The sequence below is a fragment of the Zootoca vivipara genome, chromosome 3, assembly GCF_963506605.1.
Source record: "Zootoca vivipara chromosome 3, rZooViv1.1, whole genome shotgun sequence".
In the NCBI taxonomy this organism is placed as follows: domain Eukaryota; kingdom Metazoa; phylum Chordata; class Lepidosauria; order Squamata; family Lacertidae; genus Zootoca; species Zootoca vivipara.
The window spans coordinates 102,573,825-102,589,164 of NC_083278.1; the positions used below are offsets into that span (position 1 = coordinate 102,573,825).

At 46.5% G+C, this 15,340-nt stretch overlaps 1 protein-coding gene across 6 annotated transcripts in view; it reads right to left on the bottom strand.

The window, feature by feature from the left end:
• Positions 1-1,500: 1,500 nt before the first annotated feature.
• Positions 1,501-15,340, bottom strand: part of KLC4 (kinesin light chain 4) — a 69,358-nt gene continuing 55,518 nt past the window's right edge. For all 6 annotated transcript variants that reach the window (XM_035111151.2, XM_035111150.2, XM_035111146.2 and 3 more), the window contains 3 exons: positions 5,176-5,300; positions 3,633-3,690; positions 1,501-2,659 (listed from right to left, as the gene is read on the bottom strand). In XM_035111151.2, the coding sequence (XP_034967042.1) occupies positions 2,570-2,659; positions 3,633-3,690; positions 5,176-5,300 (273 nt within the window). In that variant the 3' untranslated portion in view covers positions 1,501-2,569. The remainder of the gene's footprint in view (positions 2,660-3,632; positions 3,691-5,175; positions 5,301-15,340) is intronic.

The following is a 15,340-nucleotide window of genomic DNA, read 5'->3' on the forward strand; positions in this document are numbered from 1 at the left end:
AGTACGGCATTGCCTACTGATTTTCTACCTGTTGCCTACACCTTGAAAGCCCCAGTGCTGCATTTTACCGGAAAGCCATTTTAAAGGCTAAAAGAAACAGAATTGTAGAGTTGGAAGGACCATTTAGTCCAACCCACACTGTTGTTTTTTAGTGGAGTGGGGGGAGTGCAGAATCATTTATCACTCAGCAGGACTACACCTCAATGTATTCCTTCCAGTAGCACCTTAGAGTCCAGCTAAGTTTGTTATTGGTATGAGCTTTCCATCTGAAGAAGTGTGCATGCACATGAAAGCTCATACCAATAACAAACTTAGTTGGTCTCTAAGGTGCTACTGGAAGGAATTTTTAAATTTTGTTTCAACTACAGCAGGCAAACACGGCTACCTACCTGTAACACCTCAATGCATGAAAACTGTGTTTGTGCAGTTATGGAATGCTTTCTCCAACCTTACCATTGTTGCCACAAGGTCATTTTTGTTTTCCTAGGCATTAAGGCAACACCGATTATTTCATATTGTACAGTACTGGTAGGTCTGTTTCTAATATGTTTTAAGTCGTATCATTGTCTTCTTTGGGTTGACTCCTTTAAGTAGAGAGCAGTGCGTAAATTTTATAAGCATAAATCTACTGCATGCTGCTGGTGGGTCAGAACCTTGTCCCCCACCCCACCCCGTGGGCCAAGTTGAGCAGGGGTGGGTGGGTGGGGCTGCCCACATGTCAATCACTTTATATTACCATAGCATCAGGTGGTCCGTTTTTTGCTTGCGTGGTTTGAACTAAAATAAAAAAATTCCTTCCTTCCTTCTAGCACCTTAAAGACCAACTAAGTTTTTATTTTGGTATGAGCTTTCGTGTGCATGCACACAGTGGTTTGAACTGTGTGGGTTTAAATATCTGCTGGTGCTTCAGAGCGCCATGTATGGCACTATCCAAGCACCAATACAAGGCTGGTTTATTTATTTTTAACATTTGTGTAACCCTTTAATTAAAAGACCACAGTGCTTTCAAAGAGGCATGTATGGCTCTGTAGAAGCATCAACTATAAGCTGCATTAGATGCCATACAAGCCCTGGGCTTTGCAGGTGCTGCTGACCAGTGGTGCCTCCAAACCCCCCTTTTGACCTAGCCATGTCTTCACTTACATCATACATGACATCAGATGTGAGGCAGGTGGGTGTGACTTGCTTCAAAATGGCATTGCAGGTCAAATAGGCCTGATTTCCCCACCCAGATGAACGAATGGTCTGACTTGGTGTAAGAGACCTTTGTGCATTCAAACCACACTTATTTTGAATAAGAGGCGAGGTGATGTGCTCTTTTAACACCCCACCCACCCCAATAACGTTTCTGACCCTGTACAACAATTCATGCTCATTTCTGAGAGACAACGGCTCTCCCCCCCTAGTTTCATTGCCACTGTCGTCGCACGTGGCCAGATGTAAAACCCAAGGTGGAAGTGTTTCGACAGCAAGATCTGCTCCGGAGACGCTTGGCAAAAATGGCTTCTGTGATCGTTTTTAATTATTAAATTAAAACAACAACAATCGGAAGTAAATCATGGGTAGTAACACAGGGCTAGTGGCAGGTCATTCCTGCAGTTATTTCCATTGCTCTGCACTACAGTGGCTCATGCTAAGGCAGACACAGGCGATGCCAGAGGCTAGAGTGGGAACAAGACTTGTGGAGTGGAGTGTATACATACCGAATCTCTGTGAAGTAGATGCCTGTCTCTTTGTGTCCCTTTAAGTAAGTGGGCAGAGTGTATGTATGGACTAGATGAATGGGAGAGAGAGGGGGGGGGTGATTCCAGCCCTGTCTACTGCTGTCATGAGGTCCTGAATAAATGCAGCCCTCGAGGGAGCAAAGAGGTTTTCCACCTCTGCTTTGGTTAGGCAAAGTTAATCCCCCACAAAATTGGCTAACTAGCCATCATATTTCCATGTCCCATCCTGTCTGCTGCTGCAGTACAACCCCCAGACACAAGAATACTCATTTGGCAAAAGCCTAGCCCTAGAAGGCTGCAGGGGGTGGGGTGGAGACAGATGGGGGACATATACTGTGAAAAAATAGATGGTACTGGGGACTATCTGGGTCAGGCACCGAAGGAATGAGCAAGCCAGCTTGAGAGCATGGACGAGAGCATCTCAGCAATGCTACCTGGTGGAAAGGATGCGCACTAAGGGAGAGGCTGAGACTCTGTGCCCAAAGTTCAGCAAGGCAGCGGGTCAAGCAAGAGATACTGGAACTTGATTCTGTGCAATCGGTAAAACACAGCTTGCAAACATGGGGGTGGATGCATTCACCAAAGCTGCTATTCCACAGCAGGTGAAGGAGGGAACTCCCCTATCCGGTCTGGCAATGGTCCCATGTGGGTTAGCGTTTTCCAATGACAGGACACACTTCTCTTCCATTGTAGTGATATCGACACAAGAGGCAATAATGAGCATTCTAACATGTGAGGATGTTACAGATGAAGTATCCAAAACGGCGATCAACTTGAGATGTAGTATCGGTACGGTGAAGCAGTCAACATTTGAGACGGGGTGCGGTGTCAATAATGTGGTAGGTTCAGTTAGAGGTGACCAAGGAAGTGTGAGAAGGGAGATCCACACTGCTTGCACTGAGGCCTCTCGTCTCAGCCCGAAGACCCTGGGAATCCTAAAAAAGTAAACCCAGTTTCACTTGCATATTCCAATCTTGTATTCGTTAAGACCAAGAGCTTGTGTTAAAACATGAAAACTAATCAGCAAGTGTTCAGATTTCTCTCAATACGGTACGGCATGTTTGCCTTGGGAGATGCAAACTACACCAGTCATGTTGCAGAAGTAATAATTAAGGCACCCCACAGTGATGATTCAGAAGTTAAGAGGGGGAAATCCTTGCCTCACACTTGATTTCCAGCTTACCCAGGGGAAGTTCGCAAATGCTTCAGACACATACATACTTCCAGATCTGTGACCTGGTTTGCATGTAACGCTAAGCCAAACCATGGCTTGACATGAACACGTGAGTGTGTGGGCTCCCGGAGAGAAGAATGTTCCCACTTTGCTCCTCCTCTAGTCCTGCTGCTGTGAGGACAAAGCATCAGCTCAGGTTCAGATGATGCACTAAACCAAGCCATGGTTTACTTCTCAGCAGCAGCATGGCCAGAAGAACAAAATGGCCTAGATCTGCTCTCTGGGAGCTTGCATGATTGATGAGCCAAAGTTTGGCTTAGAATCATAGAATCATAGAGTTGGAAGAGACCACAAGGGCCATCCAGTCCAACCCCCTGCCAAGCAGGAAACACCATCAAAGCATTCTTGACATATGCCTGTCAATCCTCTGCTTAAAGACCTCCAAAGAAGGAGACTCTACCACACTTCTTGGCAGCAAATTCCACTGTCGAACAGCTCTTACTGTCAGGAAGTTCTTCCTAATGAATTAGGTGCGAACTGAACTACTATGTTTCCTCCTGCACTTAATCCAGACTATATCCCTTACACATTTTGACACGTTATGCTTATCACCTTAGCTGATCTAACTCTCTTTCCCTGCACCTGAATATTTTTTGTGTGTGTCCAGTGACAGAAGGAGTGAAAATAACCTGTAGCTAATGCTATTTTGGGAACATAGCAAATGGTGCTCTCACCTGGAAGGAATCCTCACTGGATTTATTCAGGTAGTTCAGTGATGCTGCCCGTTTCATGCTAAAAAAATAAAAAAAATAAAGATGTTTCCATAGCACTGGCTCCAGGCATACACTTTTCATTGATCTGTGAATACTTTGGGCAAGAAATCCTGACGAAACTTTTCCCACTCTATGTCTTAGAGATACAGAGACTATCCCTTTGCCATATGTCAAATTAGATATTAGTGTCCTCAACATGCTGATGATACCCAGCTCCGACTCAGGAGATGCTGTGCAAGCCCTAGCCCAGTGCCTGGACTCAGCGGTGGGCTGGATAAGTGCCAAAAAACTGAGTCTGAACTCTTCCAAAATAGAGGCGCTGTGGGTGAGCAGTTCCTGAGTCCACCAAACTGGAAAGGTGCCGACTTTGGGTAGGGTCAGACAACTCTTGAAAAGGTAGGTTGGGGGGCACTCCTGGATCAATCTCTATCAATAAATTCTCAAAGTGACCTCCATAGCTAGAGGTGCCCTTTACCAGCTTCCTTTCCCAGATGAAAGGAAGTTTGGAGTAGATACTTTTCTCATGCAACGTAAAGTGTCTTTCACCAAAGGGTAATGCAAGGTGGTACAGCCATTAAAAATGACTGGAGATGGTTCAGTTGAACATTTCCAAGCCTGGGACAACGTCTCGGCCTTGCATGTTCCCTCCTGCACCCCTACTCATGCACAGTGATTCTCTCTCTCCTCTCCTTGTTTGAGGCAATCCACAGTTTACCATTCAATCCTAACCAGCAAACTATGGTACAGCCAATTTAAAAAGTTAAGGTTCTGCAGTCTTTAAGAAAGCAGGGTGTGCAGGTCTAGAGATGGCAGCTACTGTGTTTCTCCAAAAATAATACACGGTCTTATATTTATTTTTCCTTTAAAAAAACCACTGTCTTATTTTCAGGGGATGTCTTATTTTCTTCCTCCTCCTGCTGCGGCTGGCATTGCTGCTGCGCCTATCACTATGTCTTATTTTCAGGGTATGGCTTATATTTCTTGAATGCTTAAAAATCCTGCTACGGCTTATTTTATGGCTACGGCTTATTTTCGGAGAAACAGGGTAGCTAGAAGCAACAGCCACAGTAAGTTTATCTTACCATGGATTTTTGTTACCTTCTCTGAGAGCCTTTTACGAAAAAGGGCGCAGTACAAATGCCTTGGACGCGGGTGGAGCTGTGGGTTAAACCACAGAGCCTAGGGCTTGCCAATCAGAAGGTCAGCAGTTTGGATCCCCGCGACGGGGTGAGCTCCCGTTGCTCTGTCCCTGCTACTGCCAACCTAGCAGTTTGAAAGCACGCAGTGCAAGTAGATAAATAGGTACCGCTCCGGCGGGAAGGTAAACCCAGAAGCGGCTTAGTCATGCTGGCCACATGACCTGGAAGCTGTACGCCAGCTCCCTCGGTCAGTAAAGCGAGATGAGCGCCGCAACCCCAGAGTCATCCGCGACTGGATCTAACGGTCAGAGGTCCCTTTACCTTTACTTAAATGCTTTAAGCAAACAAATATGCAAGCCTCTTACTTGGTGTTCCTTGGCTCCAGCGGGCCATTCCCCTGCAGTTTCTTGACCAGCATTTCACTGCTTCTCCTTATTACATCCCGAATCTTCCCTAGAGAACCGCTGCGTCGAAGGGCACCAGTGCCATCCTGGACAGGAAGACAACAAATGGCAACAATTGGTGAGATGGCGCGTGAACAGTGATCCGTCCAGAGAGCAGAAGGAAACGGCTCCATGTGATTTGGAGTCAGAACTTAACGGCAACCTGTTAGTACAGAGGTAGAGGAGCTCTCCCTTTTCCTGTCTGGCAACAATAGTGCCAGTATTTGGTGGCCTACACCAAAACTAGCCTATGCAAATGCACATCAGATTTGGAGGTATATACAGTGGAACCTTGGTTCTTGAATGGCTTAGTTGACAAACAAATCGGCTCTGGAATGCCGGAAACCCGGAAGTAAGTGTTCCAGTTTTTGAACATTTTTCAGAAGCCGAAAGTCCAACATGGCTTCTGCTTAAGTGCAGGAAGCTCCTGCAGCCAATCGGAAGCCCCGCCTTGTTTTTCGAACGGTTTCAGGAGTCGAACGGACTTCCAGAACGGATTAACTTCGAGAACCAAGGTACATTCTAAGCAGAGGTGGGACACCCATGCATTGTGGGTGGGACACCCAGCACGGCCCATAGTCAGGGGTGACAGGAATAACAGGGCCACACATTTCCCATCTCTGATTTGAAGAAAAGCATGGTAGAGGTTTTCTGGGACTGTCCCAACTTCAGGTTGCAATTGGGGGCTGCACATGTGAACACTTCCCCGTGAAAGGGGAGAAAACTAGTAAAAGATTTGGCCTGGTTTTCCCCTTCACATCCTATTCCATGTTTTCATTCTGGGGGGGGGGGGAATAAATTGATTTCCCCACCAGCAACCTGATACAGCAAAATGTTGTACTTGTTGGTGCAGAACTCACAGTCACTTACGGACCCATTGTTAAAACCGTGTTTATGGAAGACAATCTTACTCGGCTACGAGTGATCGCCAAAGAAGGAAGAAGAAGAAGACAGCACAATGCAAAAAAACGCTGGGTGTGTAAAACTGAACTTCGCTTGCATACTGAAGAGCACACTCTTTTTAAGAGAGTTCCTTCTTCCCAACAGACAAATGCATCATTTGCACACAACAGAGGCTGGCATATGCTCTCGCTGCCATGAATCCACGCCTAGATAAACACAAACAATGGGCATTGTCCACATATAGGCCTGGGAACAAACGGGAAAGCAGTGCGTGTCTTGTGTGTGAGTGAGAGACATTTATTGAAGTTATGGCCGAGTTGCGAAAATTAACATGGGCATTGTTTGACATGACCACCCAGCTATCGCAGCATCGCTAAGTCCTCACAGCCATGCATAGCCACTGTGTGAGCAAGAAATTACGCCCACCGCTGCTCTCAATTTCTCTCGTGCAAAACAGATTCAGTGATGGGAACGGTCAGCAAAATAAATGTTACCTAGAAGGTCTTATTCTGGAATGGTATGTTACTTAAAACAGAATTGTTGTCATGGCTGTTACAATTTACTACCTGCCCTTCATCCTAACGTGTCCCAGGGCAGGTTACAATTAAAACACAACATCACCATATAGACCACATCTCTAATGTGAGCACTTTGTGCCAGGAAAGATGGTCACTCAGAACATCCACACATGTAGAAAAAGGAACACACACACACACACACACACACACACACACACACACACATCAAAGACGTTGGAGGGAATATAGTAAAGTTTAGATCGTCACATGCTCAGAAGCTACAGTCCTCCTCCCATGCAGCTAGAACTACGAAGCCACGTTCTTGAGAGGGTGTCATGCAGGAAATAGGTGTGTGTTGCACGCTGAAGGAAGACTATTAGAAGAGGCATGCTGGAGCACACCAACGGTCTATCTAGTCTGTTTTCTATAAAGGCTAGCCAAATGTTTCCGTGGGGCAGGACACTGATTTATTACTATTGGGGGCGGGGGGGGGGAGAGGGCAAGAGGCTGTTGCCTGCCATTTTCCTTTTACCCTATGGGCAATCAGCACTGTCAAAACCACCAAGTCATACTTGCTGCATGCAAAGATCCAGGCAAACATCTCTACATTTTCCACTCCTGTGAGAGTCAAGATTACTTTCTTCGGTGAAAGTTTGTGACTCACTGACTGGAATCCAAACTTCAAACCAGTTCAGCAAGAAGCTGCAGGATATGAATAGCCTTGATCTTCTAGATCAGGCATCCCCAAACTGCGGCCCTCCAGATGTTTTGGCCTACAACTCCCATGATCCCTAGCTAACAGGACCAGTGGTCAGGAATGATGGGAATTGTAGTCCGAAAACAGCTGGAGGCACAAGGTTGGGAAACACTGATCTAGATCACTGGTGTGGCCATGTGGCTGGAAGATTCAAGGACGAAGAAACATTTAAACATTTCAGCATAGCTGCCAAGTTTTCCCTTTTCTCGCGAGGAAGCCTATTCAGCATAAGGGAAAATCCCTTTAAAAAAGGGATAACTTGGCAGCTATGCATTTCAGTCTAGTATAGTACAGTACAGTATAGTGTCGTTTTATTTACTTGGTTGGTTTGTAGAATACGGATAGACATCTTTTCAAAGTCACCACTGCTAGTTGTTGTTTCTGTTTGTATTACTTATCAGGGGGGGGGGGGGAATGGTGTGGCACAAGCAATTTTTTATTCTGAATGTGTACCCCCGAGAAAAAGGTTTGAGAACCACGGATCTAGATCTATTAGTCATGGAAATATATATATTTCCAAAGGTCTCCTGCCTCTTAATAGTCCCTATTCCGAACCTAATTTCTCTACCCCAAATTAACCCTTGTAATGGTCCTGATTTTCATGCATTTGTGTCCTTGATTTGCCTGGTAACTAGAGTGGTAACCAGAAAATATGTCCATTGTTTGCCAGCTGAAAGCAGAATTAATTAGATCTCTTAATGAAGGAGGTTGGGGAAGGGGGCAGAATTCTAGCCTCATTTTAATGCAAGAGACTAAATATCAAGCTTGCTTGGTGGGGGAGGGAAGCCAGCAGTTCTTTCCTGCTAGCCCCCCCCCCGCCCCGCCCCCAAGCTCACAATCCGCACCTCTGGGAAGTGGGAACAAAGCCTATGGGAAATGGTTCTAAGAGCTATCTATGTTTAGCCTAGAGGAGAGACAGTTAAGGAGTGACATGATAGCTGTCTTCAAACATCTGAAGATATGTCATGCGGAAGGTGGAGCAGGCTTGTTCTCCCTTGCCCAGAGGGCAGGACTGTAATTGCTGGGTGAAAAGTAGACTTCAGCTGAACAGCAGGTGAAAATTCCTAATGGCCTTTTCAACTCCATGACTCCCACTTCTCCCTCCCATGTCCCACTTTGCATCTGTTACATCTGCAAGCACAGAGGGACCACCGTCTGTATGCTTCCTCGGTGGTGGCAATGCTGCCACCTGAAATGGGTGACTTGGGAGCCGTTTACCCCTTTCACCAGGTCCCTGACAGCACTGCGCAAGGGGGCAGTGGGAAATTACAAAGGCAGCTCTGAGCCGCCTGGTGCAGAATCTGTAGATCCATGTTTTCCAACCTTGGGTCTCCAGCTGTTTTTGGACTACAACTCCCATCATCCCTGACCACTGGTCCTGCTAGCTAAGGATGATGGGAGTTGTAGTCCAAAAACAGCTGGAGACCCCAGGTTGGGAAACACTGCTGTAGATAGTGATTCAAGGAGAGGTGGCTCTCGTGTAGGAAGTGGCCGTTACACAATCTGGTCAAACCACTGTATTGTTGCAACTTAGGGCCCTGACGTAATTTAAGAATACTGACCCAAGATGTGCAGAAATGTAGTTTGCGGTTGCCCTAAGACAGGGGTTGCCAACACGGCGCCCACGGGCAGCAGGGCATCGTGTGGCATCTGCAAAAGGTCCCAGTAAATATCCCCTCAAAAATCCACAACGCACTGTTCCTGCGCAGTTCTTGTTTGCACTGCTTCCTCTCCTACAGTGAATGTGCCCCCTTAAATATGCCTATGTTACAAGATTGGACATCAACCCTCCCTTCCGTTCTAAACACAGGAGAGGTGCAAAAAATGTCTGTTATCGAGTATTGGCTGATGCAAGTGCCTTTTCCCCACTGATGGTGAGGGGGAAGACGCCTGCAAAATTTGGTGTACCTGTCTCTCGACTCTTCACTGTGTGGCAGCCATTTTGTGTTATGCCACAACCGCCATTTTGTGTCATGTCACAAACGCACCTGCGTGGCAGCCATTTTGCGGAATCTCATTTTTAATTACGTGTTTTTTATTTTTGCATTTTTATGCCGTGAACCGTCCTGAGATCCTCGGATGAAGGGAAGTATTCGAATTTAACAATAAAATAAATACTGTAAAAGAAACTGGTTCTCACAACACTTTCTCAAATTACCAAACGTGTCCAATGGCCCAAAAAGTTTGGCAACCCCCGGCCTACGTTCTGCTGCAAGTATGGCATGGAAGAGATGCATGAAGATGCCCTAGCACAGGGATGGGAATCTTCAGGTGCTTCTAAACACCATCCCTGGCCATGCTGGCTGGGACTGATGGGCATTGACTCAGCATCATTTTGAGGGCCACATACTTTACAACCCTGCTGTAGCTTATAGGAGGCTCCACAGCAGAGTTTATGCCACAGAATGTTTTCCCCCCCTGGCTATGGACACCTGCTAGGCTGCACTGCAGATTCTCTGGAAAGCTGGATCTTTTGTTGAAGTCTTCACCAACTATGTAACTTAGTGTGGACATCAACACCTATAAATGCCAAAGGAGGTGTTTGTGGGCTGGGTCAGGACCATAGCTGCCAAGTCTCCCGTATTCCCCGGGAAATCCCCATTTTCTAGCTGTTCCTAGCTGAAAAAATGGATTTTTTTGTTTTCCCCCGGTTTATTCTGTCGCGGCGCCCATTTTGGAACTGGGCGGAGCATGCTCAGAAGCGACTTTTGATACTGCTCTGCCCAGTTCCAAAATGGCTGCAGTGCGACTTCTGGCGCGACGGCCATTTTGGAACTGGGCAAAGCAGCATCAAAAGTCGCTTCTGAGCATGCTCCGCCCAGTTCCAAAATGGCGGCAGCACTACTTCCGGTCTGCTACTTCCGGCTGCTCCCTTATTTCTCCGACAGCAACTTGGCAGGTATGGTCAGGACTTGATACCACTCATGGGAACTTTTTTGTGTGAGTATTAACACACAGAGTAGCAGGCTATAGTTTGGATAGTTGTTGGAAGGTCTGGAAACAAATGGGAGTAGGTGCTGGAGTTGTGAAAAAACAGTTATCTTGGTCAGATCCTTACCTTCAGAAGGCAGTGATCTACCAACCCCCCCACTCCCTCACTCATGTACTTTCCCGCTAAATAGATCTGTTAGGTTGGTCCAGTCCTATAAACTGGATTCCAAACTCTCTGCAGAATATTCCCACAAATTTGGGCACTCCCACTGGCTTTATTGCCCACAGCCATTCAGCCAGTAACTCCCAGGCACCCCCTCCAATTGTTTCAGGAGGGGAAGGCCCCTGCTATAGAGAGGGCAAAGGAAGCTCAGGAAAGATGCAACCCGTTTCTTGACCTGCTATGCCACAGCAAACGAATCTTTCTTTTCGTTGCCATTGTAGAGGGTGAATGGTCCCCATGGTTGTACAAGAAGAGGTATTGTTTTTTGCTATAAGTACACTCCGTGACCATTACTTGTAAGTTCCTGGAGTTCTGTAACATTTCATGGGGGGCTCAGTTTTGTCCCAATTATTTGGAATTGGTTTCAGTCTTTCTTCTGCAGCTGTGTTTGGCCTTGAGAATACCCATGTATATACATCAGATGCTGGGGGAAACCAGGAGAAGCAAAGTGCTACATAGGCTGGCACAGCTAACATTTCATTGAGGAAAGGGGGCTGGAGGGTCTTGACACCAGAGTTTTGCCCTGCTCAAGGAAACTCTAGTCTAGCACAATTCTCATGCGACACAGGAGGCATGGGACCGTTCATCGGCACATTTAAGGATTTACACACAAGAGCTGATCTTTTCCAGCTTTATAGCCCAAGAGAAGTCAGGTGTTTGTTTTTTGCCCACAAGAGTTCCATCTGGCTTTTACATGCAAACCTCTTAAGTACTCGGATTAGAAGCACATAATTTCATTAAATCCTTCCGCAATGTTTGAGCTAGCTGCCAGTGTAGCTCACGTTAGCTTCATGTTGATTTTCCATCTCTGCTCTACTGAACTAACAATTGTATGCCTCTCGACTCAGAAGTGAGGTCCACCGGGTTCAAGTGGGTTATACCCACTTAGCATGCACTTGGAACGCTACTGAAAGCTGCAATCCTATGCTCACTTACTTAGGAGCAAGTCCCATTGAGGTCAATGGCATTGTACTTCTGAGTAGAAGTAGGATTACACTGTGAGGCTACGGGGAAATTGGCGAAGTTTATTATATATTATTTGTATCCATGTAGCAGGTGGCTTCAAAAGATGATTAGACAAAATCATGGAGGATAAATCTATCAATAGCTACTAGATGCAATAGCTATGATCTGTCTCCACAGCAGGAGGCAGTAATCCTTCTGAATACCAATTGCTGGTAAAAAAAAAAAAACAGGAAGAGAGAGTGCCCTTGTGTTTGGGTCCTGCTTGTCGGTTTCCCACAGGAATCTGACTGGCCACTGTGAAAACAGGATGCTGGACTAGATGGGCCATTGGCCTGAATCAAAAGGATGCTTCAGATTTCCTTAGGGTTGCCAGACTCAAGGACAGGACTTCTGTGCCTTCAATTGCCCTGCTCTCTTTTGATTCTGGAAACCTTTAAGAGAAACCAGCAGACCCGTTGCTTGGAAATTAAACAAAGGGTCTGCTGGTTTCTCTTTAAGGTTTCCAGACTCAAAAGAGAGCAGGGCAATTAAAGGCACAGAAGTCCTGTCCGAGTCTGGCAACCCTAGATTTCCTCCTAGGTACTATATGGGTCACCTTATGAGTTGAGCTAAGGGGACCATTTCCATGGGATGGCAAGCCAACCAGATGTTGGCATCAAACAGGAATATGTATTAAGCAGAGAATAAAGAATTGGGATTCATCTGAAAAGGGACAGAATTGAAAGCAGAACAGGAACTTCAGAGCTTCCCACAATCACAGGTATGTTCAAGCAAAGGTCACACAGGGATCATCCACACTTACGTACCTTTTGCCACACGCTTTCTAGGCCCAGGTCCACGCTATAAAGTGCATGATTTCTTTGTTTGATATAAAGTCCATTTCTTTGTTTTTGCCCTGGCACTTTTACCATGAAAACCCGCTCTTTATTGCCAAAATGGAACAAACGGCAATTCAGTTCCGATTTAGTGGTAAAGAGCATGCATTTGCAGGGAAAGCACCAGGGCAAAACACACACAAAACACACACTGTGCCTAGAAACACAGCACAAAAGGAAGTCTGGATGAGCCCAAAATCTCAGTTCTGTTCTAACATAATATAACTGCATTCCTAAAGAATTGTTAACTGCAACTTACTTGCCTTAGACCTAATTAAAGACAAAAACAAACCCGGGCTTTTCTTATGCCCTTATGATGCCAGCTACTTTTAAAGGTCAACATTATCAGCCTCTGGAATACTAGATATAAACATAGTAAATAAAATCAAGAATGCTTGTTCTTTAGGCAGTGGCAGTCAAATGTGTTGCACATCCCCAAGATTTCCCCGCCGTTTCACCTACCAAAATGCAAAAAATTCTACACTCCCACCCCCCAAATTGGCTTGCCAATTTTAATGTTTTTGATAGGATATTTCACATATGATGCTTCTCCCATCATCACAACTCTGTGGTAGGAAAAACTTTCCTGGTTGAACCCTACCATCAACCTTAGGTCAAGAGAATATACAACTTTACTTCTTTACCATGCCTTGTGTTTTTAGAAGAGCAGACAAGAAATGTTTTACTGATGAGCTGATCCAACTCGGTGTTCCCATCACGAACATTATTAAAAAATGCAACTAATATATCCCAGTTCTCCTAAGGGAGGAAGACTCATTCTTTTTTCCTTTGGCGGGTGAAGCGTTTGGGTGCCTGAAAACATTTGAGCAGCTTTGCTTTGCTTTATACACCCCAAATATTTTTGCTTTCTTGCGCTGCTGGTGTACAGTGATGCCCGGGAAGCCACAAGGACAGGCAGGGTAAACTTGGAGGCAGAGAGAGAGAGAGAGAGAATATAGTGCAGGAAAGTGGGAATGAAACCAGGTCCACTGCTGAATTGCACGCATGCTGCTGTCCTGCAGCAACAATTCATATTTTATTATCCCTATAAATGCCTGAAGCAGCATTTTCCCTTCGAGGTGTAGATTCTCAGACCCACTGAACCTCAGGCTGTATGGGTAAGCAATAATTCTGAACAACAACAAAAAACAGGTCTTCTTAAAGCTCCCGTTTCCCCCTTCTGTTTGACTTTGTACACGGTGGCTACCGCACAGGGAATTAGCAAATCCTTTCCACTCAGTTGCTTCATAATAGTCAGTCAATCAGTCAGTGTCACACACACACACACACACACACACACACACACACACACACTTCATTCATACTTTACACATGTACCTAAGGCCAGTTTGCTGCCTGCTTTTTACAACGGAGCATTTGCAGCGCGTGGAAGCCTATAAAGATTTGCCCTCGGAGGAAAGAGACAGCAATGCTCTTAAAAGAATGAGAAGCGTGGCGGCACGACGAAGAGAGTCACAGAGAAGAAGGGGATCAGGTCCTTCTGCCTTTAATTGGAGGTAAATCAGTTCACAACATTAAAGGAAAGCACCGAGTATGCGCCAAAGGCAGAAAGTAGAACACACTTTTAGCCCCCCCCAGCTAGTGCTATTTTTTTTAAAGGCTTGTGGAGAGCCCCAGTGCAAGGCAAAACGCAGAGCTGGGCAGAGAACTGATTATGGCTCCATCGCTCTAAGGGGAGGCCATGGAAGCAGCTTCCCAGGACGGGCTCCAGAGGCAACTTCCCAGCATCCTGGGACAGACTTCACCTCCCCACTGGGTGCAGGGCAGAACCACAACCATGTGTAAAAGAAGCATCAATAGGTTCTTAGCAACGGCAGCCTGCGCTGCCTCTGGGTGGGTTGGTTACACCTCTCCCTACCGGCTCCCTTTGTGGGGAGGCAACTTGCCCCAGACATGCATTACGCTGCCCCTTTTCAGAAGCAGGCAGGCAAAAAAGCAAAAAAAGTTCTGCTGTGGCTGCAAAGGACTTCCCAAAAGGAGCCCCGAGAGGCATTTAGGCCCAAGAGCCTTCAAACTGCCCTGCCACACAGCTCCAGCCGAGAGCATCCTTTCCAGGTCAGGCTCTCCCTCGACCTGCATCCTGCCTCCAGCAGCTCCAGAAAGAACAGCACAGGTGAATGACCACATACTCTTGTGATTCAGTTCCAGCCCTCTACGGTTATGGGCAGCTGGAGCGAAAAGGGTGCATATGCCTTACCTAACACCTAGCCCTAATTCTAATTTATAAACGTTATCTAGTCGCAGTCTTCTTTTAATGCCAGCTATACTCACGAGAACAGCAAATCACATCAAAAACAGCCACAAAAGCTATGCATGGGTAGGAGAGCTGAAGGGGGGAAAAAATCCCCTCGCACCTGCATGCCTTGGAGGAGGATCAAAGCGCCTGACTCCCCTTCAGAAAAATAAAGGAGTTATATGTTCAGCACCAGTGCAAGTGATGAATTAACAGTCTCCCTTAGAAACCAGAGCCCAGGAAATTCCAGCGCCCAGATTTCCCTCCTGGCATTGCATCAGGGGTGAAGAACTTCAGCCTGTGGGGCAAATACGGCCTGCCAGGCTTTCCCACTTGGCCAATCGGCTTCCCCCTCAAGTCCTACTCCCCACCTTCTCCACAACCCCATTTCCACTGCTTTCTCAGATGCTCGCTGCAGATTGGTTGAGCAGCGCAAGTGGGAGGGGGATTGCAGGGAAGTTAGGTTTCAACCACCCCTCCCCACACAACCCTGTTGCTCGTCTGTGTGAAACAGCTGAGAAGCGGGGGAACCAGGCCCACTGAGCTGGCAACGTAAAAGGGAGCTTGCTCTCTCCCTGCAACACTCGCCGAGTGTGTGGAAATGCATGAATGCTGTGTGTGTGTGTGTGTGTGTGTGTGTGTGTGTCCTTGCTCTGTCCA